The 27,170-nt window shown below is 56.7% G+C and overlaps 1 protein-coding gene across 2 annotated transcripts; it reads left to right on the top strand.

Annotated features, from left to right (window-relative positions):
* Positions 1-7,353: 7,353 nt before the first annotated feature.
* On the top strand, positions 7,354-25,514 carry SHF (Src homology 2 domain containing F). 2 transcript variants are annotated; one of them, XM_084531935.1, is made up of 7 exons: positions 7,354-8,001; positions 15,385-15,514; positions 16,520-16,738; positions 17,995-18,132; positions 20,976-21,147; positions 21,471-21,590; positions 24,731-25,514. In XM_084531935.1, exons 1-7 carry the CDS (start codon positions 7,501-7,503, stop codon positions 24,915-24,917), a joined length of 1,467 nt encoding a protein of 488 aa, XP_084388061.1. In that variant the 5' UTR covers positions 7,354-7,500; the 3' UTR covers positions 24,918-25,514. The 2 variants fall into 2 exon arrangements, with proteins under 2 accessions (XP_084388061.1, XP_084388060.1); XM_084531934.1 differs by lacking the exon at positions 17,995-18,132 and having other exon boundaries at positions 7,369-8,001.
* Positions 25,515-27,170: the final 1,656 nt, after the last annotated feature.

The following is a 27,170-nucleotide window of genomic DNA, read 5'->3' as shown; positions in this document are numbered from 1 at the left end:
ATCATGCCGAGTTTTCAGGGCCTCAACAGTTTTTTTACTGTGTGTTTTTGTCCACAGGATGTTGCTGATCTCCCTGATCTGTCCTGCCAAGGCATTAAGGGAAAAGGGGTGTGTGGTATGGGGGGACTGTCTATCTGCTGGGTGACCTGGTCCCTGTGGCCTCTGCTCAGCACCTGGGCAGCATGCTTGCTCCAGGCAGGCTCCTGAGCTCTGCCCATCCTCTGTGTCCCTCGGTGGCTTTCCTCCAAGCCATCTGATGCCTGTGGGTTGTGTTGGATAGGATTTTAGAGGTGCCTTCAATGTCGAATGCTGGTGCAGCCAGGCAGAGCACTGCCGGGCCCAGACGTTGCCACTCCATGGCACAAACATAAATCTTCCAGCTGGCACAGGAACAAAAGCAATTCATCACCGTACGGCTGTCTCAGCTGCTGTGCCCCTAGAGCGGCCTCTCCAGCTGCTCCCTCACTGGGGCAGCCCCCACCTGCTTTCCCCACCTCGGGGAGGCAGAGCCTTCCCCACCACTGCCTCTCTCAGTCCTCATCCTTCCTCAGATCCCTAAAACATCCCCAGGAGTGATGTTGGTGCCCAGGGAAGCAGGAGGGATGGACAGTGCTGCAAGGAAGAACTCCAGTTTTCCCGGTGATATAGAACCGTGCACTGATGCAGGCCATCACTATCGTACTCACAGGCCGTAAATGCAGCTTAAAATTTGCTCGGCTGCTGAAAGCCCTCCCCCTTTCCTGAGGAAATCAGAGCATCTCCACTGACTGATATCATCTACTCCTATATTCCGTATTCATATTCCTAACAGACACTGCCAGACCAATGCAGGGTGCAGCAGCAAGGAGAAAGGTCTGGGATGATTTTGGAGGCAAAGGTTAAGGTGGGATTTGGGAGGTGAAGGAAAGCACCTCTGTGAGCTGTGTGAGCAGTACAAGCACCCTGACGTGGTTCTGTCCCCACCATCCAACTCCCCATCTTTTTCTAGCTCGTAAGATGCGTGCCGAGAACTGAAGGAGAAGGACTCAGGCTTTTCTTGATAGGAATTTTCAGCTGTGGTTTCCATGAGAGGCCTTATGAGCCCACAACAGTGCATGAGATATTCTTCTGGGTCTTCTCCTGACCCTGACTAAAAAGAGCTTTTTCCAGTTTAACAGTGCTACATAGGGCAGGCAAATAGGCTACATCAGACTGATTTTGTGCTTTGCTCTGTTCTGGGATCTCCTTCCTCGGCTCTGATCTCCACAGATCAAGGCAAATGGCCCCCAAAATGCATGGAGTAGGGATTCCCCAAAGCTGTTGCTTCTGACCTGCAGGGAGAACAAAGCTCCTTGAGCCCTTTAGCAGTGGGTCCAGCCTCCAGCAGGAGCTGGGATGTGGTGACAGCATCACAGAGGAAGGTGAGCTGCCCCACAGCCCCACAGAAATGCTGTCCCGTGTCCGTATGTGCCCTGCCTGGCTCCAGCTGCCAGCCTGAGCTCTCACTCTGCCTTTGTCTGCACCACAAGCGGAGCCTCCTCCTGCAGCAGGGATTTACAGCCTGCACACAGCCACCTCTCAACCCTTCTTTGTGATGCTGAGCGGGCAGAAAACAGGCAGGCAGCACTGCCAGGCAGCCCGCCCAGTCCACCTCTCCTCACCACTTGCACTCCCCTCTGAATTCACCTTCATTTTCTACTTTCTACCCCTTTTGGAGACGTGGGGCTGGGCTGGTGGCAAAACCACCTGTATGGGGGAATGGCCCCTGGTTTGTTCCTGTGCACCGTTTCCATCCTCCTGATGGCTGGTGACAGCCCTTTTAAGAGATACAGGGGGGATACCAGGGTGGTTCGCAGCCCGTAGGCAATGTAAAGCCAGTGAGAGCACCTGTCTGGGAAGGACTCAGCCCTGTGAGCGTGGCCATCGCAGCTGGATTAATCAAACCCACCATTAACACTTTCCTGGGGGGCACAGGTCCCCTGCCAGCCCCCAAGCACTGGCCTCCAAGCGGCACGTCACTTTGATTGACCTGCAGATGCTTGGCTCCTTAGTTTGCCCTGCCTCAGATCGATGAGTGCAGGCGGCTCCAATCAATTCCACTTTACTGCTTGCTATCGGGTTCAGATCTGCACTCTCCCAGCTGGTCCCAGCTTCCTTTGTTTGCTCAGGAGAGGAATTTGGGTAGCTCACCCCATTTGGAAGCTGCTGTGCCCTTGCAAGGCCAAGCCCCACAGACGCAGATGTTCCTCCCTGCCCTCCCCACTGGCCCTCGGGACCCGGTGCTGAAGGGGGTGAATTTGTGCTGTGACTTGGAGCCCTGAAAGCATCAGCCTGGCTGGGGAGCCTGAAAGCAGGTAGCTGGATGAGGCCATGAGATCTGCATAATATTATATGGTTGTTGCCACCAAGCCGGCATCTGGCATGAGGTTTCCCTGCCACGAGCCTGGTTTTGCTGGGGAAATACCAAAGGCAGCTGCAGAGAGGTCCTGCGGCTTTGCTCGCGATCCCCAGGAGCACCGAATGTGGCTGCAACTCTCAGGGGCTTGAGCCCATGCACAGTCATTTTAAAGGAAAAAAAAAAAAATAAAGCCCAAAGAGTTTGCACAGGGGATGTTTGGAAATTTCCCTCAATCCCGTACCTGGCATTTGTGGTGAGAGAGGCATTTCTCACACTGTGCATAAGTCCTGAAGTCATTTTTCTCTCGTCTCTGTCACCCAGCTCTCTTGTTGGCCAGTTTCCAGGGTGCAGCGCCTGGATTTGTGGAAATGAAGCTCCCACGGCTCTCCACACCTTGTCAAGTGTTAATGAAATAATGGATCACAGCAAGGAGCAGTTGTGATGCTCACGGCCACGGATGTGCGGGGGGCTGTCGGTGCTGAGAGCAGAGGCAGAGAAGGCGCTTGGTGCCGCTGGGGCCAGACCAATGCATTTCACAGGCAGATGTCTGTCAACAAGTTGTCGACTCTTCTTTTGGTCAATTAGCATGGTTTCAATTATATTATCAACTGCATAACAATTTATTTGACAGAAAGGTTGGGGAGATGCGAAAAACATCTGCCAGAATTTGCCCTGCTTGGTAAAAGAGCATGCTTTGGGCATACTCAGCCTGTCTGGACACAGCAACCAAGCGGCCCAAACACACTTACTTACCCGGGTCTGCATCACTTGTAGATGCAGAGATGTCCTAGCTAATGATGCTTGGGAGGAGAAAAATGTCACATCGTATAAAGGACTTGGCATGGGCCCCTGTTCTCCATTGCCTTCCCCATGCAAATCGCTCAGTTTGGGCTCTCACCACCCCTGTGGAACTCAGTGCAGTGCACTGGGGCGAGCAGAGGCTGCAGAGCACCCAGTGCAGAGCATCCCTTCTGTGCCAGCTCGCTCCCTGCCCTCCCTGGGCACCCTTAATAATTTACATTTAATAATTTAAAGCAATATATATATATGTATATATTTTTATATATAAAGCGCCTATCACTGTGTTGATAAACACTCTTTGGAACCACTCCAATGGCAGGGGTAAGAACAGAGTTGGCCTGAGGAGTACCTCAGCACTTCTGTTTCCAACCATTTCTTAAGGCTGGACTCTTTTCAAGTTTCAGAGACAGAAATACATGTCAGTTATAAATATATCATGCCAGTTTGGGGGGAGGTGGGGGCAAATTTAGAATGGGTAAAGGGGAGGGAGAAAGGACGAAGGCCTCTTACATTTCCAGTACTGCAAACAACAGTTTTGACCTCACGCAATGAGTCAGTGGACTTTTAAATAGTCTTATCCAAACAAAATCTATTCTAAAATGTCTCCTCTAAATACAAAGACTTTCTTTCTGTGGATTTGAAGGATTTCTTTCCGTGGATGTGTCTGGTCTTGTTCCTAAACCACGCAGCATCTGCAGCAGCCCATGGAGGGAGGGTCACTGTGCACAGTCTCCTCCTCGTGCTTCTCTCTCAACTACCTCTCTCTCCCCACTCAGCCAAGCTGTGCAGCTCTCTGCCCTGTGCCCCTGCTCGTCTCATTTCCATGCTGAAGTCCCAGTCCATCACACACCCCGCGTGCAGAAACCTTAACTCATCCTGTCACCCTTCTCTGCACATTTTCCTATTCTGCTGCGTCCTTGGGATGGGGGGAGCAGGACCACACATAGCCCTTGAGCATGGGTAGCTGGGACTGCCCCAGAGGATGGTGGCACCTCTGATGTTGTCTCTACCTTTTCCTAACCTTTCCTATCAGTTTTGATTGAGACGTTTTGCAGTTCTGGCCTCTGCTGATTGCTGAGGGTACATTTTCACAGATGTCAGTGCTTCTGGTCTCAGAACCCATCCCTTTAGATACCTAGGCCAGGCTTGGTTTCTCCATGTGTGCCACATCGCTGGCACTGGCTTTCATCTTGTTTAATTGCCAGGTTGCTCAGGCTCTTAAAAGTCCTCCTGCAATTCTTAGCACTCATCCACAGTATCCAGAACAATTTACTATTATTAGCAGATTTTGTCACTTCTCCACTGATCTCTCATCAAACAATCAGCTTGTAGAAATGCAGGTGACCTCTCAGTTGGACCTCCCTCAGGTGCCCACTGCTTTTTCCATGAAAGCCACCAGCTTTGGAAGAAAGAAACTCCCTTTAAAAGAGCTGTGCTGACTCTTTCCCAGGATGTCATATTTATCCATCTGTCCCCTAACGATGCCAGTTTCCTACTCCTTATGCCAGTTTTTGTTCATTTGCAGAGAACAGATGTGTCATTTATCAGTCCGTGGCTCCCTGGCTGCCTCCTTGGAAGCATTTTTAGCATCACAGTCTCCACCTCCCAGTCCTCATGTCCCCTGCTGTGCCCAGACCTCAGGGGAAGCTGTGCATGGCCAGCAGCTGTAACATCCTCTTGGTCCATCTTGGTTTGTGTAGGGTGCTCCCACGGAGAGAAGGGGCTGCAGATGCTACAGGCATTTCTAAGCTCCCGGAGAAGGCTGTGCGGTTTTTATTCAAAGCTGCTGAAGAAGCACCTGAAGATTCAAGGGGCTGCAGGCTTCCCTGCACGCCAGGGGAGATACTGGTGTCAGGGGTAGCAGCTGACCCAGTACCTGACTCAGGTGACATGGTAGCGAGTGTCAAATGTCCAATTCAGCCCCCACTTCACCTGTGGGTGAGACTTCTTCTGGCACCTCCTCCAGAGCATGCAGGAGCAGAGATGTCACCTGAGTCACCAAAATCCACAGTCATGAGTGGGGCACCAAACCCGGGAAGATGGATGAGGGCTGAGGACACATGCAGCTCTCCAGAGGGCTGGAATGAGCCTGGAAGACTTTGCCTGGCTTTTTCTTCCTGGCTCTTGCTCCAACCTGCCTGGGAAGTGTTTACCCAGGAGGAAGGGCCATGCTGTGAGCTCCAGCCCAATGACAACAGAGAAGAGCTCCTGGACCCTCCTGAGATGGAGGTAGATGGTGCAAGATAGAGGCTGGCAGCAGAGCTCCTGCAGGTGGACATCCTTCCCTGAGGTCCATACAGGCCACTGCAGGCAGCCTTCTGTCTCACGCATTCATGCAGCCTGTAAGTGGGCCAAAAATCACTTCTGCACAGCCAGGGCATTTTCTCCTCCCAGCTACAAATAGTGGCCCCACCGCCATCCTTCCCTGGGGCTAAGGGGGCCGAGGGCAGCACAAGCATCCCGCTGGGGGCCACTTGCCACGACTGCACAGGAAAGCAGATGAAATGTTGAGTCTGGCACACAAGCGTGCTCCCTGGTCCTCTCCCATCTGCCAGTCCCCACACGAGCAATGCTACGTGACAGCCATCTGTCACGCCAATGTGCCCGGCCGTGGGGACTTGCAGGCAGAATGGCATCGGGGCCACGGATGTGGCACCAGAGCCAGCCTCTACGGTGCAGGCATCAAGCCCGGGTTCCAACATGCATCAGAGACGACGGATATTAACATTTGGGGATTGGAGCAACACCAGCTGCAGCGAGAGACGCAGATGGAGCTCGGCTTTGGCAGTGCGAATGCAGAAATCTGTCGCTGCTTCTTCAAACCTGAAATGTGCTGCTGTGAATGGAGAGATGTCGCTAGTGTCTCGTCGCGACTGCAGAAAAGATATGAGCAGCACACGCCTGTGCTGAGCCTTGTGGGGTATAAAAAGTGCACTTGGTCAGCCCCTGACTGCCCTTTAAATCTCTCCAAGCACAAAGATGCCTCCCAAGGGGGCTCTCACCCTTCACCCTGCTGCCCTGTGTTGCTGTCTGGGCGGTCTCGGCTCTTCCCTTAGGAAAGGGAACATAACGTCATGCTCAAATCTGAAGGCTCAGCTGTGTCTTGGGATATTCCTCCTTGATGCCCCTCCAGGTGAGAGCAGGATGCCCCACAGGGCTGAGACACGAGAATGGGCCTGCCTTGTGCCCGGTGGCCACCTGCCAAAAGGTATTCGGAAGAAAATCAGCCCCTGCAAATGGTGAGGAGGTGCTGGAGCCATCGGTGTGCTCAGACTGCAGACCTTCCACCCCTAGCATGGCCACAATGCAGCTCACCAAGCAGGGAGCGATGGGAGGGATGCGACAGCCCGGGATGGGAGGGAAGGACCTCTGCAATTCCTCCAGAATGTCAGTAATTAAAAAAAAAAAAAAAAAAAAAAAAAAAAAAAAAAAACATCACAGAGAGCTAGATCCCTCCTTGGTCACTTCTCAGGGGATGCGGAGCATGTGTTTTCCAGGCCTGAGGATTTACGAGAGCCGTCGCTGACAGATGTTGCTGAACGCTCTCCCTGGCTCCTGGCAGCCCGTGGAGGTACTCTCAGTCTCACGTGCCGCCGAGCCCTGCATCCCGCTTCTTTCCCAACGCCGGCCGGACAGATTTATTGAGAACCTCAGCCTGTTCTGCATTTTAATAACAACTCCATCATCTCCATCTGCCAGGATTTAGCTTGCTGCTGCTAGGGTGTAAATGCTGCCTCGGTATTCGCTCCGCTCCTGGCAGAGCTTTTCTCCTCCTGAAGTCTTTTCCCTCCTGCATTCCCCACTACGAGATTTCTGTTTTACTTCTGAGCACAGCCTCTGAGCTGCGTCCCCGTCGGGATTTGGGGACGGCAGTTTGCGGGTGTCGGGGCTGCGGGCGAGCAGGGCCGGTGCTGCGTGGGGGCGGCCACCCCAAAGGCTGCGAGCCCAGGGAGCTGCCGGGGCGGCGGGGGGAGCCTGGGGGAGCCTGGGGGCGCCGAGCGAGCCCGTTCCGCCTGCGGGGAGCCGGGGGGGAGCCGGGGGGGAGCGGGGCGGGCCCGGGCCGGGCGCCGCGGAGGGCGGTCCCGGGCGCAGGGGGGAGCGGGGCGGGCCCCGGGGGAGGCGGGCCGGGAGCGGGGGGAAGCCGGGGCCGGGCGGCGGGGGAGTGTTCGGGGGGGATACGGGCACGCAGCTCGGCGCCCCGCTCGGAGCAGCCGGCGCCGCGGCTCCGGCAGGTGGCACTGGCCGCCTCCCTCGGCCGCCTCCCCCGCTCTTCCCCCCCGCCCGGCCCGGGCTCCGCCGCCGCGCTCAGTCCGCCGGCGCCGATGCTGCTGAGCGGAGCGGCGGCCGGCTCGGAGCGCGGCGCCGGGGCCGGGGCCGGGACCGGGACCGGGACCGGAGCCGGAGCCGGGACCGGAGCCGGGACCGGAGCCGCTCCGCAGTGCGTGGGCACCATGGCCCGCTGGCTCCGCGAGCACCTGGGCTTCCGCAGCGCCAAGCCCGCACCGCCCGCACCGCCCAAGCCCGACTACCGCGCCGGGCCCCCCCAGCCGCCCCCGCCGCCGGGAGGCGCCGCCGAGCCGCTGGCCGCCGCCCAGCCCGACATCGTGGCCGCCTACCGCCTGCAGAAGGAGCGCGACTTCGAGGACCCCTACAGCGGGGCGCCGCCGAGCGCCGCCCCCGACGGGCCCCGCTACGTCTCGCCCAAGCACCGGCTCATCAAGGTGGAGGCGGCCGAGAAAGCCCCCGCCGGCCCCGCGCCTCCCCCCGCCGCCCCCGGCTCGCCCCCCGCCGGCCCCGAGCCGCCCGACGAGCCGCCGCAGGAGGTGAGTGAGTGAGTGGCCCCCGGGGGGGGGCTCCGGGGCTGCTCCTGGGGCTCCCACCGCTGGGGGGGCTCTGCCGCCTCCCCCCTTTATGCCCCCGGTGCTCGGTGCAACGCGGAGCCGACGAGCTCACGGCGGCCCCACGCGGCTCGGGACGCTTCCAGAGATCCCTGACGGCCGCCCCGAGCCTCCTCCTGCCCCGCGTGTGCCTGCCTCGGTGAGCCTGCCGGGGCCTGCCCGGGCTGTGCCAGCTGCAGCCGGGCTCCTCGGAGCTGCTTTGTCAGGAGGCGCCCGTTGCCTCTTTGTCTGACGCCTCCGAGCTGCGAGCCCGGGGTGAGAGCAGCGCTGGGTGCTGCCCGTGCTTCCCACCCCGGGAGCGGGCAGCCCCAAAAAGTCCTCGCCAGGCAAGGGACAGGGGCAGGGAGAGGCTGCCTGGAGCCGTATGGCATCGGGACCCCTCCGAGGGGGCAAACCCCAAAGGGCCTTGGCCATCCCCGGCCTCCTCACGGGACCCCGCCGATGGAGGCAGGAGGGCACCGAGCGCCCGTCAGCGCCGCAGCCTGCAAGATGGGGCTTGTCAAGTGAACTCGGCGAGATTGCAGATCTGGCTGATGGAGGGAGTTGTTGATACAATCATCGCAGACGCGGGCTTGGCGTTGCCTGACGTGCGGAGGAAACACACACGCCGAGCGAAATCCGCTCGGGAGTGTTTTCACGCAGATGAAGAGCTCGTGGCTGGCGGATCTCTGGAAGTTGCTGTTAACGAGCGAGCGCTGCTGGGAGGTTTGCAGAGGGGCCGTTCGGTTCCCTGGTTCTCCAAGCTCCCTGCTGCGGGCAGTGGAGGAGGAAGAGGAGAGGAGGAGGGCCCTGGCAGAGGGCACTGAAGGTGCTGTTGCAGGGATTTGTTTTGCTGAGGCAGGCTCCTGGCACCTAGATGATTTTGAAAAGGACCAGGGGAAGGCTATGCTTCTTGGAGGGACTCGGGCTGTGGTTTGTGCAGGGCTGAGCAGGAGCTGTGTGGGGCAGGGACTGCTGGCCAGTCCAGCCATGGCTGGCTCGGGCTCCCTGGGCATCAGAGCACTGGGGTGAAGCTGGAGAGCTCAGCCAAGAGCCAAGATCTGGGGGGTGTTTGGGGAAGCCCAGCTAACAGTGGGAGGCTGAAGAAGACCCTTCACTGTATCGGTGTCAGGCAGCGATTAGGTTATCTCCCAGTCTCATGCATGCCTCTGTGGGGAGGAGGTTTCTAATTCTTCGGGGCTTCGGTAGGGGGATGGACGACAAAGGCAGAGCTCCAAAGGCTGGGTAAGACGGAGGTAAGGTAGGATTGTTTGATAGGGCATGCAGCCACCCATTGAAACAATTTCCCTGGAGGAGCGGGGCAGTGTCCACCACATGGGGCACTTCTGCAGGGCTCGGGAACCCTTTCTGGCTCCCATCTGCTGGCCTTGAAGTGGGGCTGGGTGGTGGGAGGATTCCCTGGTCCCGGCAAGGGCGTGATGCTCACGGTGGTCCTTTCTGGAGGTGGTCCAGGGCAGGGGGATGGAGGGTGCCTGCATGATACTTGCTCTTGGTGACAACGTCAAAGTGTCCTGGAGCAGGGAAGGCACGTCAGGGCTGGGAGGGAGCCCTGATGAGCTCTTTACCCCAAAATGGGGTTGTGGTGGGCTCGGTGCTCCCGCTCTCAGAAGGAGGTGATGAGCCCTGTTCCCAGCTCTGTTCCATGTCTGCAGTGGGAAGCGGGACTCCAGACAGTGCTCGCGTGCGGGTCCTGAGTTGTGGTGATGTTGAAGGTGAAGGGAGAAGTTTAACTATAGGTACAGGCAAGTCTGTGCTGGAGCAGAGAGATTTTTTGTCGAGTTACACTAAAAAGCACGCTAATAAGATGTGCAGCCCTTCCAAGCAGGAAGGACAAGGAGGGACGGAAGAGGAAGGAGCAGCTGCTGGCTTGTGGTGGTTTGGGCATGGGGACCATGTTCCCTGGGAGCCCTGTGCCTGTGTAGTGCCGTGCCTTCCCTTGCTGGAGAACTGAAGAAGGGGCAGGAATGTCTTGGCAGCAGCATCCCTCCTGCCCTGGCCATGGGTATGTGCTATGTGACTTGCTGTCATCAGGTAAATCATCAGGTCGTGCTGCCTTACGTGGGGTTTGCAGCATCTCGTGGGGACGTGCTTAGGGTCTTGTGGGGACATGCTTAGCTCTGCAGCAGCTCCCTTTCCATTACAGAAGCTTGCTGGAGGTGGCAGGGAGGGAGGAGGTCCTTCAGCAGTCCTTCCCCTACAGCAGCGGGCAGTGGGCTGAGACCACTCACCTGTGCAAGGGGGACCCTTGAGATGTCTTCTGTGCCACATGTGGAAGAGACACAAGGAACAAGGTCACCGGGGCTCCCTTTGATGCACGTGGGTGAGGTTCAGCCTCTTCTCAGTGAAGAGACCTCCTTCATGAGAGTGTGGGGACACCGTGCAGAGGTGTCCTTGGGGCTGGGGTTGTTTCTCTGCGCTGTTGCTCCACACGTGGCTTTACCCATGTCAGGGCCGGAGCCTTGCTGCAATGTTGCTTTGTGTCGTGCCTGTTGGGACTGGCTGCTGGCTCTTGCAGTTGCCCCGTGCTGCTGGGTGCAGGCCAGACCCTCTGCAGAGCACTGGGAGCCTGTCCTGCTCAGTGACACCTTAGGATCTTCCTCAGGATCTGCCTCTCTTTGAGCCACTGCACACCGGTGGGGATGGGGACAGGGCTGTGCGGCGCAGGGATGCGTGGCCTCGGGTGCTGCCTGCGTTTTGCCAGCGTTCAGTGGCAGCGTGGTTAGGGTCAGACCCAAAGTCTGGGGCTCCAGATGCGACGTTTGTGCTCAGAGGGCAGGGTCAGCACCGTGGGGTGTGGGAACGGCTGGCCAGGAAGCTCCTGGGCGTGTGTCTTTCCTGAGAGAACCTCCCCGAACTGAGTCATCCTGCAAGATGCTGTGCTGTCCGCCCCGGGCTCCCTCCTCCTCCTGTGCCCTGGGTGCAGCCATGTCCGGCTCCTCAGGCGGGGAATCCGACCCTTCTTGGACAGCCGGCTTTTGGCTTACCTAAAAGTGTGGCTTTGGCACCCACTAAAAACTGAGCAGCCTTTGGGAAAAGGTCCTGGGGGTAAAACTGGGGAAATCCTGCACCCAAAGGAGAGAATGAGCTGGGTTAAATCAGAGCTCAGAGTGCCTCCAGTGTGAAACATGGGGATTTGCTGGGGAACTGCAAACACATGTCATCTCCAGCCACTTGTTTATAAAGCGAAGGACCTGCCCGGGTGTCCTCTGGCTGGAGACAGAGCTCTGCATGAAGTGGAGCGCCTTGTTATGGCAAAAGGCAGTGGCAGGTAGGGCGTTTGTAGGTGAGGTAGTGCAGAGCCTCAAGTCTGCCCCGGGATTTCGGTGTCTGAGCCATGATCTCCCTCTTGGAGAGCTGCTGCCTGTCCCCTTCCCTGGTGTGCTGTGTAAAAACTGTCTTAACGCTAGAACCTGGCCCTTACCCTTAATTTTAGTTTGTTTTCCTTTCATACAGTGGGCATAAATAATAGAGTGAGACTAGCCTCAGTGCGGCAGCGGGGATCTGGGTGTTTATTACCATGGAAGATTAATGCATGAAATGTACTCCTGAGTACAGAGAGGACGTGTTGGAGGGTCCAAGTGCTGATTTGCCCGGCTGTTCTCCAAAGGATTGCTTTGGAGAACAAGAGCACCAAGAGCTGTCCCGTGGCATTGGCTTTGCAGGCCAGGCATGCCCTTTGCACCAGAATTGTTTCAAACACAGCGAAGGCTTCAGCATATACATGGGAGGGAGCAAGTGTGCATCGGGGCTTCTTGCTCTGCAGCCCCGCACCGTTCGTGACGTCCGGTGCTTGGATTAGGAAATGTCAAAGATGCAGTTTCCCAGGCAACCCTAATTCGCCCCCACGTGCCAGTGCGTTGGGATACAGTCAGTAGCTGCATGGTTGCTGCCATCCATCCTCCAAGAGCTCTGCCTCGCTCTCAGCACTGGGTGTGCAGTGCTCCCCTCCAGCCTTGGCGCCTGCGCTGCATTGCTGCTTGCTTGGTGTTGCACCCCGAGTGTGCCTGCTGCTGCGTGTGGTTTGCAGTTCCCTTCTCAGCTTTTCCATGCCTTGCCTCTTTGCCATAGTGCCTGACCATTTCCAATATGAAAGTGTTTATATTCTCAGTACTCCATGGGCTCGACTCTTACCCAGAGGTATCTTTGAGGTAGTGGAGGAATAAAGCCAGTGTAGCAAGAAAAAACACCAAGCCCAGGGAAAATGGGGACTCAAGCACCTGATCAGGGCTGTTAGCTCTGTGCATGACCACATCTCACCTGCACAGAGCCATCTAATTGCTGCTGAGCATCTCTGCAGCCCCTTGCAAGCAAAACACTCAGTTTTATGATGCTTGGGCTCTCGGCAGAGATGCTTTGGATTAGACCCCACAGTCCTCTAGACCCAGAGCTTGTCCCTCCCTGCCCAGGAGGCCAGACCCAGGCACCCAGGAGGTGCAGAAAGGGTTTTCCTCCTGCTGAGAAGAGTAAACGCTGAGTGCAGAGGAGCCTCTTGGCTGCAAAGCCACTGTGCTGGCGCCCTGTCTTGTCTGAAGCTGCTCTGCTCATGGGGTGGGAGAGGGAGGGTCCAGGACTGGTGCCAGCAGCAAGCCAGGTGTCTGTCTTTCTAGTAAAACACATCTAGGAAATGGGCTTTGTGGCAGGTCTTAATGCAGGCGGGTTTGGTTGAGGACAGGAGGAACGAGCAGGCAGCCCCTTCCTGACCCTGGGAGAATCAGCCAGCTGCATTCACAGCCCTGCAGCCACCTCGGAGCCAGGAGAGCCCTTTGTAAAGGGTGAGCATTGAGCTCTGAAAGCACAAAACCAGGCAGACGTGGGCACTCGGTTGCTCCTTGGTGTGCCTGGCATGGCGAGCCCCTGCCCCTGCACATGTCGGGATGCGAGTCTGCGTGTTGGTGCCTCCCTTGGCACTAGTGCCTGTGCCGATGAGCTGTCACCGGCTCGGGGCTGTGCTCTGCAGAAGTCCCTGCAGCAGCGTGGCAGGGTTTTTGTGGCTTTCCAGGACATGCGCTCAGCCTGCGGGATGCTCTGTGGAGTGGCGGGCACCAACCTGCTCGGTATTGCCCAGGCAGCAGCCGACTTGCAGGCTTGAGCCCCTCTCTGCCTTGCAGAGGATGAGGGTGTCCAGAAAACAGCTCTTTGAGGGGCTTCTCGCAGGCGAGTGTTAACACAAACCAGGATTTCAGCAGCAGCGCCAGCTTGCATTCGGGTTTCATGCGGACGCCCCTAGCCCTTGCTGGGGAGGGAGGGCAGCTCCAGCAGACGAGCAGCTGCACAAGCCACTGGCAGCTCAGATTTCCCTGGGTGGTTTTGCCTTAGTGGTGGTGAGCAAAAGGCTGCAGCCCTTGGGCTCGGTATTGCCCCTGGATCCCACGGGGCCCTGCAAACCTACATCACCCTTGGCTGAGGGAGGCGAAAGCAGCCACAGCAGATTTCCTGGCTGTTCCTGGAGCCCCGACGTGGCATGCTGGCACTGGGCCCTGCCTGCAGACGTTTTGCTCTTTCCATCTTACCCGGAGAAGCTGATGCTCTGAGCAGACATCTGCTGCTGCTGCTTTCACACCAGTGCTGAGCAGTGTGGGCATTGTCTCGCCACCACATCTGAACCCTCGGCCGTGCATCCACCCAGGGTGTCTGCAAGCCCTGGGGCTGGCCGTCTTTGCTCTGGGGATGATGCTCTGCTGTTTGAGCCTCATTATGGCAGGGCTGGGCTGTGAGAGCTGCCTTGGGGTGAGGGAGAGCTGCTCAGGAAGCCCACAGCCCGCCAGAGGAGGCAGGTAGGTGATAGAGGAGCGGCCTCGTTCCTCCTGCAGCCTGGAGAGATGCAAAGGCTCCAGGCAGCACAGAGGTGTTTACAGCTCCAGTTCCTGTCCCCTTTTCCTGCTGTGTTTTGTTGCTCGGGGCTATTGTCAGATGCTTTTCACAGGAAGGAGGAAGAGGGGTTTTGTTTTAAACCCATTACAGGAGCCTGAGGTTAATTTGCAAGAAGCAGCCCAGGTCAGCACCACTGGCTCTGCCTGGGGCAGCGAGGTGCAGTGACGCTGGGCTTGTGGGGACCAAGGCCGGGATGGGTTTTGGCTGCTGCCACACTGTGCTCGGGTTCATGCTGCAGGAGCTCAGCACAGCCAGCAGTGTGGTCAGCAAACCTTGCTGGATGTCCCGGCACAGCAACAGACAAGATGCTTGGGTGTGCTCAGACCCATCTAGAAATACCTCCTTGGCCCTATTTTAGCCCCAGATGCTGGGGCTCAAGGTGGTGTGTGCAGCTCCTGGCTTGTTACGGGCTGTGGCACTGTGTGATGGGAGCGTTCCTGCTGGGAAGCTGCTGAGATGCTTGGGCAGGAGTGTGGCTCTGGGGACTGGTGGGGACCGAGCTCCAGGTCGTCCCTCCTGTCTACCACAGGATTGTCTCTCTGTTGTCTGCTCATAAGGACAAACCTTGGTGTGTTTTTTTTTTTTTAATTCTTTATTTTCCTTGAGATATTGTACCTGAGAGGCTCTTGGTGCTGTTTTCTGCTGCCTCCTGGTTGCGTGGAGGAGTCCCATCCTGTATCACTTGGGACGAGTGGAGATGCTACAGGGTCCTGCGAGAGGAATGGAGACGGAGCCTCAGGCTGTTTGTAACCCTTTTGTTACGAAACGTCTCCAAAGGAGCCTGCAGGAGCCCTGGAAAACAACCAGTGAGCTCCCAGTTGTGCCAGCTGACACCCCTGTACTGGGGTCTGGCCTGCTTTGGACGAGAAAACGCGGCTGTGCGCGGGGAGCTGATGTCAGTGCCTTCAGAGAGGACCTTGCTGGGGCATCCGCTCAGGCGCCGGCGGCTTTGCTGGTGCCAAGCCGCTGCTAACGGAGGAGGCTGGGCCGCCTTCTGCTCTGCTTGGCTCCGGCCCAGCTTTTGGGACAAAGGCTGGAGCGTTTCCACCGCTGAGAGCCTCGCGCGGGCGCCTGGAAAGCTGCCGGCTGCCAGCACCTGCTCGGCAGAGCTCTGGTGCTGCGAAGCCCTCTCAGTGCCCCTGTTCCAAAAGAGGATGCGAAAGGGGCAAGCGAGGGCTGGCAGCAGCCACGTCCCAGGCCCCCAGTGCTGGTGCTCTTTGCCGTGGTTGTGCTGGCGATCCTGGGCTCCTGCTTGCTTCACTCCCTCTCCCAGGACTCATGGCGTGAAGGCACATCCGACCCGCTTCCCTTTGGGGCTTGGGGTCCCGGGTGCCTCTCTGGCTTCTCCTAGCAGAGCTCGTGGTGAGGTGTGGTGTCTGAAGGGGATTCAGCTGATCCCTGCACCCCCTAAACTTTTGGTTTCTTCCCCTTTTCCAGCTGGCTGTCCTGGAGGACTATGCAGACCCCTTTGATGCTGCACAGGTGGCCGGTAGCCAGGCAGGGCTGGAGAAGGTGACGGAGAACGATGGATATATGGAGCCCTACGAAGCCCAGAAGATGATGGCTGGTAAGGTGGAAAGCTTTGTGCAGAGGCCACTGTGCTCTTTGTAGCTTGGGTCCCTGCTGCTGTGAACTTGGTGGCCGCTGTGCTCTGTTCCTTACAGCTTGTGGTAGCACCAGGTCGCCCAGACAAGGCTTCTGAGGGCTGGCTGGCAAACCTGTGTGATTGCTGCAGTGGTGCAACAGCGACTCTGCAGCCAAATTTTCACAGGTCCATGCACGTGGGATGGGCAGAGCGCTTGCAAAGGCTACCCAAGCATTAAAGGCACCTCGATGCTTCTGCTTGTGGTGCTGCCTGTGAGGCTGAGCCAGGAGAGACATGACATTCGATGCATCTGGCATAAAACAAGACAGATGTGGGAGCTGTTTAATTTGGTTATGACGGGTCCAGAGCATGCCGTTGTCTGCTGCAGCAGCAGGGTCCCCAGCGGGCTTGTTTATGGCTTGAAAGCAGGTGAGGTGAGAGCACTCGTTCCCAAAGGCATTGCTCTTACTGCTGCAGCGCATGCAGGGCGGCTGTGCTGGCGTGTCTGCTCCAGGCTCTGGCTCTGCTTTGTAGTCCCGTGGTTTTCCTGGAGCAAATGGTTTCTGGAAAGCTCACGCGGCTTTTGGAGGAGACTGTTGCTTTTTTGGAAAAATCAGCAAGCGACAAAGAGTCTTGTGTCTGCAGAGAGGCTTCAGTTTTGCTCAGGGGAAGGGCATTCTGTTAAACCAGTCACGCTGGATGATCAGGGGAGAAAGGCAGCCTTGCTGCTTGTGGGGACTCATTTCCTGGGGCGGTCTGTCCCCATGGACCCCGCTTTGCAGGGAGATACTGCATCATGGGGAGAGAAGGCATCCTGGTGCTGGGGACCACGCAGGACCCAGCAGCTCTGCTGCTTGTGGCAGGCACTTGCTGCAGGTTTGGGGTCTGCTCCACCACCAGTGCTCTCCGTGTTGCCCTTGGGTGAAACTAAGCCCTGGGGGATCGTGGTCAGGTGAAAAATCTGTGGTTCTTTCCCTCTTCTGCTAGAGATCCGCCAGAAGGGCCTACGGGAGGCTCCATCCCGGCCGCTGCACCTCTACGACACCCCCTATGAGCCCGTGGCTGGGGGGCTGGAGGCAGACAGCGACCGCCCCGCCTGCCCCCGGCCCAGGGAGTCCCGGCTGCCCGAGGACGACGAGCGGCCTCCAGAGGAGTACGACCAGCCCTGGGAGTGGAAGAAGGAGAGGATCTCCAAAGCCTTCGCAGGTGAGCCAGGACGTAGTAGCTGTGTAGTGTTTTGCAAGGGGGAAGATGGGTCCTTGGTGTGCCTTTGTGGGGTTGGCAGTGTCAGCCTCCCTGTTCCCATGGCTTGGGGAGCGCTCCTTGACTCATGGTGGCTACTGCTGTTCAACAGGGCTTGGGGGGAGTGGTGATGGAGCTGCCTCGGCAGGCTGTCCACTGCTCATCTCCTGCTGTTGTGCCCCTTACTGCCTGATCTGCACCTCTGGTGCAAGCTGACCCCTGTTTCCCACCCCAAATTGCATGGCTGGGGCTCTATGCTCAGCTCAGGCAGAGCCCTCCTTCTTTGGGACTCCCTTTGTATGGACAGGACCTGGACGCTCCCCCAGGAGCCTTCGGCCCTGCAGACGTCCAGCCTCCCGACCTATTTATCCGTGTTGCAGGATCGATTGTGTTTGTGTTTGTTAATGAGGAAATCCATGCTGTGCATTAGTGCTGGCTCCTCCGCCGGCGCTGGCTAATTGCCACGCTCTTATCTAGGATGCATTTTAATTGCAGCACGGTGTGTCTGCACTGCTGCCAGCATGCACGAGGCGCTCGAGACGGTTTTTGTTGGTGCTGCGCGGGGATGGAGGTGAAGAGGTGTGGAGATTTGGGCTTGGGAGTGACTCCTCACCTTGTGGGTGAATGCACGTGCCAGGCTGGATGTGGTAGTGTCTGGTTGTGCCTACGGGAGGCCAGGGCTTGGGTCCCAGCACAGTAGTGCCAAGATTTCAGCTTCTTGGGCTCTGCTGTGGATCCCTGGGCTGGGTTTGTGTGGAGGGGTCTGCACTGCTCCCAGAGCAGGTCCTGCTGTGGCTTCTGGAGTGTTTCTCCTTTCCTGAGAAGCTGGGAGCTCTCTGCTGGCCCCTCTGCGAGCCCCCTGATGGGCACCTGGTGCCAGCATGAGGCTAATCCATGGCGAGAAGAGTCTGCACCCCCTTCTCTGCCGCTGCTGCAGCCTGCCTGCAGCCCCACAGCCATGGACAGCAGCTTGTCCTCTGGTGGCCTGGCTGTCCCCAGGAGCTCTGCTGGGGTACTGGGTGCCCCCGTGGGTGTCCCAGCAAGCCTTGGCTGGTGTAGGGCCCCTGGGAATTCCGACCTTAGATCTTCACCCTCCCGGCTGCTGTCCTTCTCCCTGGGCTTGGTGTTGCTGACTTTTTTTTTTCTAAGCCCTCTCTTTCTCTCTCTTTCTCTTTCTCTCTCTTTCCACTCTCCCCACCCTCCCCCCTCCCCTCATCCAGTTGAAATCAAGGTCATTAAAGACCTGCCGTGGCCACCGCCGGTGGGACAGCTCGACAGTGGTGAGACCCCCCCGGACGGTGAGGCTGGTGCCCCCGGCCCCCCGCAGCACAGCCAGCAGAACTATGAAGACGCCAACGGTGGGTTTTGCATGACAGTGGGGTGTCCGGGGTAGGCTGTGGCCCGTGCCCACCACAACCCTGCCCTGCTGCCTGCCAGCACCGGGACATTGCCACGCTGGAGCTTGTCTAGACCTGGCAGGGCTGCCTGCGGATGGATGCTGCCGGGTCTGTGCTGAGCAGTGCAGATCCGCCCTCCTCCTCCTCCTCCTCTTCCTCTTTCTTCTCCTCCACATTTCCCCAGCTCCTCCTGGCCCCTTGCTTGTCCTGCGCAGGATGCCAGACCTTTGTCCTTGACTCTTCTGTGGCTCCTCCAGTTACCTGATACCTCCTTGCACACGGTAGTTGAGCTGCACCAGGGGATTATCCGGTGGCAGAGCTATTATCGTCTGTTTTGTTCTCTCCTCTTTGCCTCCAAATTCCCATCTGACGGCTGCTTTTACGTTTTTGACAACTGCTGAGCGTTTAGCTGATGTTTTCTTGTGACTCTTAATACCCAGGTCACTTACAGGCATGGTAACCACTAATTCAGATCCAACCGCTGAAGTTTGGGGTTGCTTTTTTCCCCAAGTGCATCACTTCATCATTTAGCACTGCTCTGTTTCGTCTTCTTTCTTTATTGCCTTGCTGCTCAATGGCAGGGGATCCCTTTGGATTCCTGGCTCTCGCTTTTGCTGTCCTGAACAGCTATATCTCCCAAGGCACACTTTGTCATCTCAGGTTCGCCTTGCAGCGAAGCCCTTTCTGCACATACTGAAGGGCAGAGCCCCCGGCAAATCCCCCTTGGACTCTGCTGGTTGTCTCGCTTATGAAAACCAAGGATTGCTGTTTCTCTTTTGACCCATATTAATTTTTAAGGACCTTGCTCTTACGCTGTGGTAGATTAGTTTTGTTTTTTTTTCCAACAGCATCAGGTAAGGGGCTTCTGTCAAAAACCCACCTGGGCTTTCAGGGCCGGCCTTGTTCATGTGCCACCGCTCTTGCGGAGAGCTGGGATGGATCTGTGAGATGTGACTGCTCTGCAAACTGACGGCTGTGCCCCGTTGTGCCGTGCCCGCCTGCGCGTCACTAACGCTGCTCCTGACAGGCACTGCGACGTGCCAGGTGCAGATGTCTGATTTCCTTATCTGCAATTACCCAGGTCCCCGCAGAGCTTTGTAAAAAAAAACGTATGGCTTTTGCTAAGTTCCCAGGTGGGTTTGAGCACGAGGTTGCACGTGACTGCTGATTTTGCTGCGCGCGGTAGGGATGCCCCAGAGCAGCGCGGCTGATCTGCCAGTGCCAGGTCCCAGCACTGTCCCAAATGCTCTCTTAGGGATGCTACGGGCTGAAGTAATCCCCAAAAAAGAAAGGTCTAATGGAAACTTCCCGCTCCTCTTTGTACAATAAATGCAGGTGTCATGAAGAATTAATTTCTTTGCTGCACAGCCTCTGCTCTTACCCCATCATTTTTTATCCCCGCAGTCACTCTGACACGCACCCTGCTCCTGATGAACACATCAGTTTGTCATTTTTCCTGGCTTTAGCAACACAAATTCTCGTTTTTATTTTGATTTGCTTTGTTGTGTTAAGTTTATCTTGCCAGAGTTTTGTGTTATTCTCTATTTTGCCTGTCTGGGGGTGAATTGAACTTCTTGAAGGATGTCTTCTTACTCCTAGGGGCTTGTTTTTAATATCCTGTTTAATCATGTGCATGCTTCTGCTGCTGTCTGACAGGTGCAATGTATTCCTTCTGAGCCTCTAATATGATGACTTGTGCAGCCAGCAAACACTTCAGTGTTTTGATTGCCTGGCTTTTTAACAATTGTCCCAATTTTTTAAGGTGATGAGTTGAAATTGAAGTCTGGTTGTTATGGGCAGGAGCAAACCTCTGCAGCAGCACGGCTTGCCGAGCCGTCACACTGGGCACTTCGGCCCTGAGCAACTCCCGGGGGAATTTAAGCCATGCTAAGTTGTCATGGAGGGCTAGCAAAACCATCCCAAACACCCCCACCAAGCAGCCAGGGCATCCCATGGGCCGGGGTCCTGCTTGTGCTGGAGCTCGGCCACCCCCAGGGTGTCTGTGCCTCTGCAGCAGCAGCCACCAGCAGCCTTGCATCAGGGCAGCTCTGACGGATCGATAAGTAATTTGTGCGAGGGGGCTCTCCTTGCAGGGGAGCAATAATGAACTCTCTGGAGGAGGGAGAAACAATATTATTAATGCTGAAATCATCCTGCACGGAAATAACATTCAGTGGGAGGCTGGGTCCCCAGGGCACGTCTCGGTTAATCCCTTGCTGGGCGGCGAGCGCTGGAGCACTGCTGTTCGTCGCTGTGCAGGGTCGTGTCAGGGAGGCATCTCTCAGAGGAAACATCACCCTTCCCCTCCAGGGACTTTTTTTTCCACCACAACAGAGGTGGAAATGTGTCCCTTGTTTTCAAACTGCCTGCCTCCCCTTTAAGCTCCATCTTCCCCACTCCTTTTTATGCAAGATTGGAGAGCCTCTCAGTACTAATTCTCTTGATGGAAACGCCTAATTGTATGCCGCAGCCACTGAATCTCTGGTTACATTAGCTACACCTCTCTGTGTTTATGAAACCTCCCTGAAAAATATATCTAGGGGCTCAGGAGCCCAGTCTGCACCAAGTCCTGATTGCACTTAAGGTGGATGCACTTAAGCATCCCCAGACGCCACGGGGAGCTGCCCTGCCCCTTTTTTAGAGCAGGGGATCGGGGCAGTGAGAGGGGACCCGGTGATGTGATGTCTCTGGCCACCTCCACAGCCTCCTGCTGTGTGGGGAAAGCTGCCAGCACGGTGGGTTTGTTATTAGTCCAGCCCGTCAGCCTGTCCCCACCGCCGCTGTGATGTCCATCTGTCTTGCAGGGCCGTCGGAGGGACTGGGGTACGGCCGCACCTCGCCCTGCAGGGAGGAGAAGGCCAGGGCTGGCCTCAGACATGGCACCAGCAGCCTCAAGAGCACCAAGACGCTGAGCGCGGAGCCTGGTCCCTTCCTTGGGGAGAGGATTGACCCTGCCCTGCCCCTGGAGAGCCAGTGGTGAGTCCTGCCTGCCCTCCCCCTATCCACGCTGTGATGCTGCAGGGTGGCTGCAGACCTGCTTCATGCCCTTGCCTTTTACCCTGGTACCACGTTTTTCCCACCTGCTGCTTGTCCCTTCTGCCCTCCTCTGAGTCCTGCTGTCCCCTTGTGTCCTCCGTGTCCCCCAGGCTGCCCCATTGTGAACCCAGCAGCCCTTTGTCCCCCAGCCCCAGCGTTGCCACCCGCATCCTTTACTCCCAGCACTGCGGCTGGCATCGCTGCTGCCCGGGGCTCGGCCGTGCCCAGGGTGTGCACACAGCTGGTCCCACTCCTGCCTGCAGCTGGTACCACGGGGCCATCAGCCGGACGGACGCCGAGACGCTGCTGAGGCTCTGCAAGGAGGCGAGCTACTTGGTGCGCAACAGCGAGACCAGCAAGAACGACTTCTCCCTCTCCTTGAAGTGAGTGAGTCCGGCTGCAGGGCGGGCACACATTTGGGGCCACGCTGCTCTTGTACCTGCAGCAAAGGTGACACTGAGTGTAAACGCTTGGGAGAGGGCACCCAGAGTAAGGTGACTGCCTGCAGCAAGCCCACCCCAGAAATACTGTGCCTGGGTTGATGGTTGCAGGCTCCCCATAGGCTGTGCTCAGCCACCAGAGGTGGCTAGGCGATGCGGAAGGTGAGCCTTGGGCTTTGGGTGGTGGCTCACATCCGAATTTGTACCTGTATGGTGCTGTTTCACATGTGGGGGCACACACCAACTGGCTGCTGGCATGCCCGTGCCCCCACTGCTGTGGGTGCTTGGCACCTGTGGGTGGGCGCATGGCTTTGTGCTGGGGTGCCCATGTGAGTGGGGGCCTGCGCCGTGGGGAGAGGGGGTGGCTCGGACACAACAGTGGGGCAGTTTCTGCATTTCTTTGTGGGATGGCACAGGCTCTTGACATTTGGTTTGGTGTCTGGCAGAAGCATCTCTCGGGAAGACTTTCAGAGCTAGAGGCAGGCTGCTTCTCCCTTGGCAGTGCTAGTAATCCCTCAGACGGATAAAATGATGGGCCTTATTACTCACTTGAATGTGTCTGATTACAGCTTCCAGCTCTGGCTTTTTGCTACCCCCTTTCGTTTTATGAGAAAATAAAGTCTCAGCCACATGGTGGGGAGGGCATTGCGCTGCTTTGGTTTCTCAGCAGGGAATCCTCACCCCCCACAGCACAGCTTGGTTTCAGCTTGGGTTTTGGAGGGTAATGTTAGCACCTTCCCCGAGTTTTGCAGCTTCCCTGAGAAACAAAACTGCATGAAGCATTGAGGTATGTGCCCAGAGCAACTCACTTGGCTCTTTTGGGAGTGCTGGGGCAGCCTGAACTCCCCCAAAACAAAGCTGTTCTTGTCCAGCAAATGATGATGGATTAGCAAATACCTTCTTGCCCTTCTGCAGGATGAGTATATTAGCTCTCTTCCTGGCAAGCATGAGAAAAGTATTTATTGAGCGCTTCAGTCATCTCTGCCCAACAGCAGCCCACATATCCCTATGCTTTTCTCAATGTACGTTAAGTTTTCCCAGTGGTCTCTGTACCTGCATTTCTCCCTGGCGATTTCAGCCTCCCCCATTTATTTCCCAGTGCCACAATTGTGAATTAAATTGCTCCATCTCTCCAGTTTTTATGCTTTACTGCTGCCTTCAACACCAAAGTAGGGCAGATGTTTAGCTGAAAAAGAATAATTCTTCCTTCTGCAGTTGTAGCTTTTAGGTCAGACATCAAGCTTTTTGGAAGAGCTCCCTGTTTTCTTTTATTTGTTAGAATTTTTACTGACGTTTTAATTTTCTCAATCATTTTTTCTTGCCTTGGATTGTGAGCTCCTTTGAAGCAACAGCTTCTAGTGGTCAGCGAGTTGTGTTTGAGAGGCGGTGTTGGGGTTGGTGGGGCTTCTTCCCTTTCCAGTGTGGAAAGCACTGATACTGTGCATTTCTCCCTTCTCATTACCTCTCTACAAGCCAGTCATCCCTTTTTTTTTTCTTTTTTTTTTTTTTTCTCTTCCCCCCTCGCTTTTAGTTCTTCCTACCCATCCTTAGCCTCATGGCAAAAATGGCCAAGTCCTCTTCTCAAATGGTGTGGGTGGGTAGGATGTGGCTTTGTAGCACTGTGCTTCTGCCCGCAGGAGACTGCACCCCATCCAAGAGCCGCTCAGTTGACATCCACCAGCCATGCTTGCAGAGAGCACACAGCCTCAGGAACATGATTTTTACTGTGCTGCCTTTCTCTATAGAGCCTTTTAAAGGAAAATCCCTAGGGATGCTTTTTATATAGCTGTAAGCTGGTTGCCTACATCTCTCTCTCTTTTTTTTTTTTTTTTCTCTCTCTCTTTTTTTTTTTTTTTTTTTTTTTTTTTTTTTTTTTTTTTTGAGGAAGGAGGAGCAGCTGAGGAGATGGTCTGAAAGGAGAGCTCAGTGCTGACCTCCAGTCCTTTTGTGCTGCCTTAAAGGAAAATATGCACAATAGAGAGCAGCAGGAGCATGTCAGGTAGCGGGGAGGTTTAACCCTACCATGACAAGCCTGGCTGGGCCACCCCATGCTGCCTGTCATGGGCAGGGCTGTGCTGCCTTAAACGCTTGAAGGACAACTGCCCCGTGGCTCGTGCCTCCACGAGAGGGGCTGAAGCCATACTGCAGAGACCCAGGGAATGATTTGGGCACAACCCAGCCTGCTCTACCTCTTCTCCTGCTCTGGACCTGGCTCTAATTCTGCACTGGACTCCTACGGAGTGCAGCACCTGTGGGCAGCTGTGTGCCCCCCCCCGTGCGGTGCAGCCCCCACAGCCCCACTGCTGGGATGTGGGACCACCTAGGTCTGCAGGCAGGGTGCTCCCAGCAGCACGGCAGCCCGCCCCCCCCAGCCCAATCCCTGGCAGGGAGCCACGCCGCCGCTTCCTCTGCCGTCCCCAGGGGTCCGGCTCCCTGCTGATCAGCGCCTAAATGGATTGCAAACCCATTCCACTAATGCAGCCGCTCTGTCCATTACGGGCACCGTCTCCTGCCGGGGGGATGGGACTGGCCTGCGCGGAGCTGGAAGCGGCTCAGCATTGCTGATGAGGTCCTGTCTGCTTTTAAGTCATCAATATTTTGCCGTAATGTGCATTCCAGACGCTGCAGACAGGCTGTGGCTCTCCTCGGAGACGCAAATTAATAGCAACAGGGCCATTAGCCCGTCACTTGGAATCAGCGCTCGTGGCAGTATCTGCCTGCGCAGCCGCGCATGGCTCGGTGCCCGTGCTGTGCCGGGAAATGGCCTCGCTACGCTGAGCAGGTTTTATGGAGCCTGCAGTGGTGGTATGGAGCTGGGGGGGGCCTGGCCACTGCCCAAAGGAGAAAATCTTGCCTTGCCACAGTAAGGCTGGCCAGTGCAGCAGTCCGGCTCCTCCTGGCACAGCTGCTGCGTGAGCCAGGGCGGTTGTAAAAGGGGTTTTGCCACAGGTTAAAGGGTTAAAAGGCTGTCTCTGCGTCACCCTGTGGCTGCAGGGATGGGCTGCCCAGCTCAGGGGAAGGAGCTGGTGTAGGGGGTGACGGCCAGCTGCCTCCCCTAACCCTGCCTTCATCTCTCCTTGCAGGAGCAGCCAGGGCTTCATGCACATGAAGCTGTCCCGGACCCAAGAGAACAAGTACGTGCTGGGTCAGCACAGCCCACCGTTCGACAGCGTGCCGGAGATCATTCATCACTACGCCAGCCGCAAGCTGCCCATCAAGGGGGCCGAGCACATGTCCTTGCTTTACCCGGTGGCTATCCGCACCCTATAGTCCTCACCCTGCACAAGCCGGGCTCGAGGCTGGGTGGACCCAAAGCTGGCCCGTCTGCAGGGCCGAGCGCTGCGGTGCCGAGGATGGGCTCTGGATCAGCGAGCTGGGCACGGATGGTGCTATCGGGGGGTCGCAGCAGCTGGACCCCTCATCCAGCTCCCTCCTACGGTGGTTCCTGTGTGCTGGTTTGCCTGCTGGGATGATGGCAGGGGGGCCCAGCACGAGGACCCGAGCAGGGCTGGCCGCCTGCTGCCCTCGCCCCCTCCGGGAAGAGCTTGGGAAGCAAGGACTGGAACTGGGGCCTTGGAGAGGACCTGGGGGGAGCAAGGTGTGGGAAAAGGGGGATAAAGCATCCCAAGATGTGTCCTGAGGGTGCCTGGTTCTGCCCACGTCCTGCGAGGGAGAGGACAGCCCTGTGCCCACAGGAGAGGAGGCTGGTGCTGTCCCTGGCGGGGGCACAGGGTGTGAGTAAGGCCCCGGGGGCAGGTGCTCGGTACTGGTACTCACTGCCATCATTTGCCAAATGTATATAGTGACCGGTCTCGGCCGCACGTGCAGCACCACTGCCTAATAAAGCGGTGCATGGTCGTCTCCTGCTCCGTGGTGTCCCTGTGCCCTTGCCCTGCCACCTGGGTGGGTGACCTGTGCAGCACTGTGCCGTGCAAAACAGCAGGGAGGGGGGTTTTATTAAGCAAAATTACTTGTTTGTCGTTTTTTTTTTGCTCCCTCACACACAGAGGCCCACATACCCAGCTTACTCTCTTACATAGGGAACCAGGGACACTACTGATCTTGTCCTGGCAATGCCTTTGAGGTCCTTTGTGGGCAGCAACGAGCTGATTTGGAACTTAACTGTTACGCCCTGCAGAGGGGGATGCTCTTTGGGATCTTGTGCCTCCTTGTTTTGTTTCACCCCTTGTAGTTAGGCAAAACATGTGAATTTCACAGGTTTGTTCTCTGGGCATTTAGTAACTCCAGTCCTGTTCTTCATCTTCCTGGCACCTTGTCTCTGGGCCAGTTTGTTGACTTAGTGTGGGCTCTGGGGTTTTCTGGACTTGGCCCGTAGCTGGGGAATTGCTGTCCCATCACAGTTTGGGGCTGCTCTAGGGGCATTGCATGGGACTGGCATGCTCCCTGGAGCCTGCAGAAGCTGTGGTGGTTTGTTCCTGGCTGTTCAGCCACCCTCGCTCCCTAAAAGGCTGTGGTTTGAGCTCATCAAGCGCTCGGTGTCTCCTTCCAGCAGTGCTTGGCTGCTGGCAGCCCCTGCTGCCTCTCCCCAGCCTTTTCCAGTCAGGACGGAATTTTGGCTAAAGGGTTTTTTCTCCTGGCCCTGCCTCTGTGGGGGCTGGCAAGCACCAGAGCCCACAGAAAGGGCTGGAGGGGCCGAATACATCTGCAGAGATGCTCATAGATGCCCTTGCTGCATTTAAAAGGTGTCAAGGGGCCCTTAGCAGTCCTGCTGTGTGCTGATGGCCCCAGCACAGTGCTTGTCCCTAGGGGGGATTGCCTTCTGTGACTGTGGCAAGGGAAGCAGAGGCCACCTGAGTCTGTGCATGCAGGGAACAAAGGCACAGGAGAGCCTCACCGTGAGTTTTTTTTTTTCTCTTTTCTTTTTTTTTTTTTTTTTTTTCCTCAAGAAATGATGGCAAAGAGCAAACAGCGTGGTGGTGAAATCCCACCCACACAGCCTGGCTGTGTCTTGGGGGTGTCCCTGCCAAGCGCACAGCAGCTTCTGTGATTATTTCTCTGGAGCTGGTTTAAACAAAGGGCAAGGTGTGACAAAACAAGGGTTCAATGGACACTCGTGGGCATGTAGGTCCTGGCACTCCCCCGCCATCATTTGCCTCTGGGGACTTCTGGTTCTTGTTTCAAAAGGCTGATCAGGGTGGAGGATTTTGTCTGTGGTGTTTGCCTGTTGGGCTGAAGGGGGATGCTGGGGATGCCCCCCTGAGCTGCAGGGGAGGAGGTGACCTGTACAACCACCCCAGTAATTCACATCAGGCAAGGAAGCAGCTCAAATGGGGCCTGGCACCTACTCCTGATGCTGTGGAGGTGAAATTGGCCTCCCAGGACCTGGGAAGGGGAAGAGCAGACACATTTTTTTTTGTGCTCAAGTCCAGCTAATGTCTCTAATGCAGTTGGTGCTGTTGCCTCTCGTCTGTTGGCTGGGTACCTCTGAGATGCGTCTCACTCCATCTTCCTTACCACACCGCTATGGGTAGCTGGGAATGGAAATTACATCCCTCCTCAGCC

This window comes from Aythya ferina (assembly GCF_964211825.1).
Source record: "Aythya ferina genome assembly, chromosome: 11".
NCBI classification, from domain to species: domain Eukaryota; kingdom Metazoa; phylum Chordata; class Aves; order Anseriformes; family Anatidae; genus Aythya; species Aythya ferina.
Note: the sequence above shows the minus strand (reverse complement) of the source record. Positions and strands in the feature narration are given on the sequence as shown.

What these genes read in the sequence shown, in the direction of transcription:
- SHF (XM_084531935.1), top strand. Translation starts at nt 7,501, where the DNA reads ATGCTGCTGAGCGGAGCGGCGGCCGGCTCGGAGCGCGGCGCCGGGGCC. An exon ending in AGCCCAGAAGATGATGGCTG is followed by an intron (nt 15,515 to 16,519) that starts GTAAGGTGGAAA and finishes CTCTTCTGCTAG; the next exon opens with AGATCCGCCAGAAGGGCCTA. An exon ending in GACTTCTCCCTCTCCTTGAA is followed by an intron (nt 21,591 to 24,730) that starts GTGAGTGAGTCC and finishes CTCTCCTTGCAG; the next exon opens with GAGCAGCCAGGGCTTCATGC.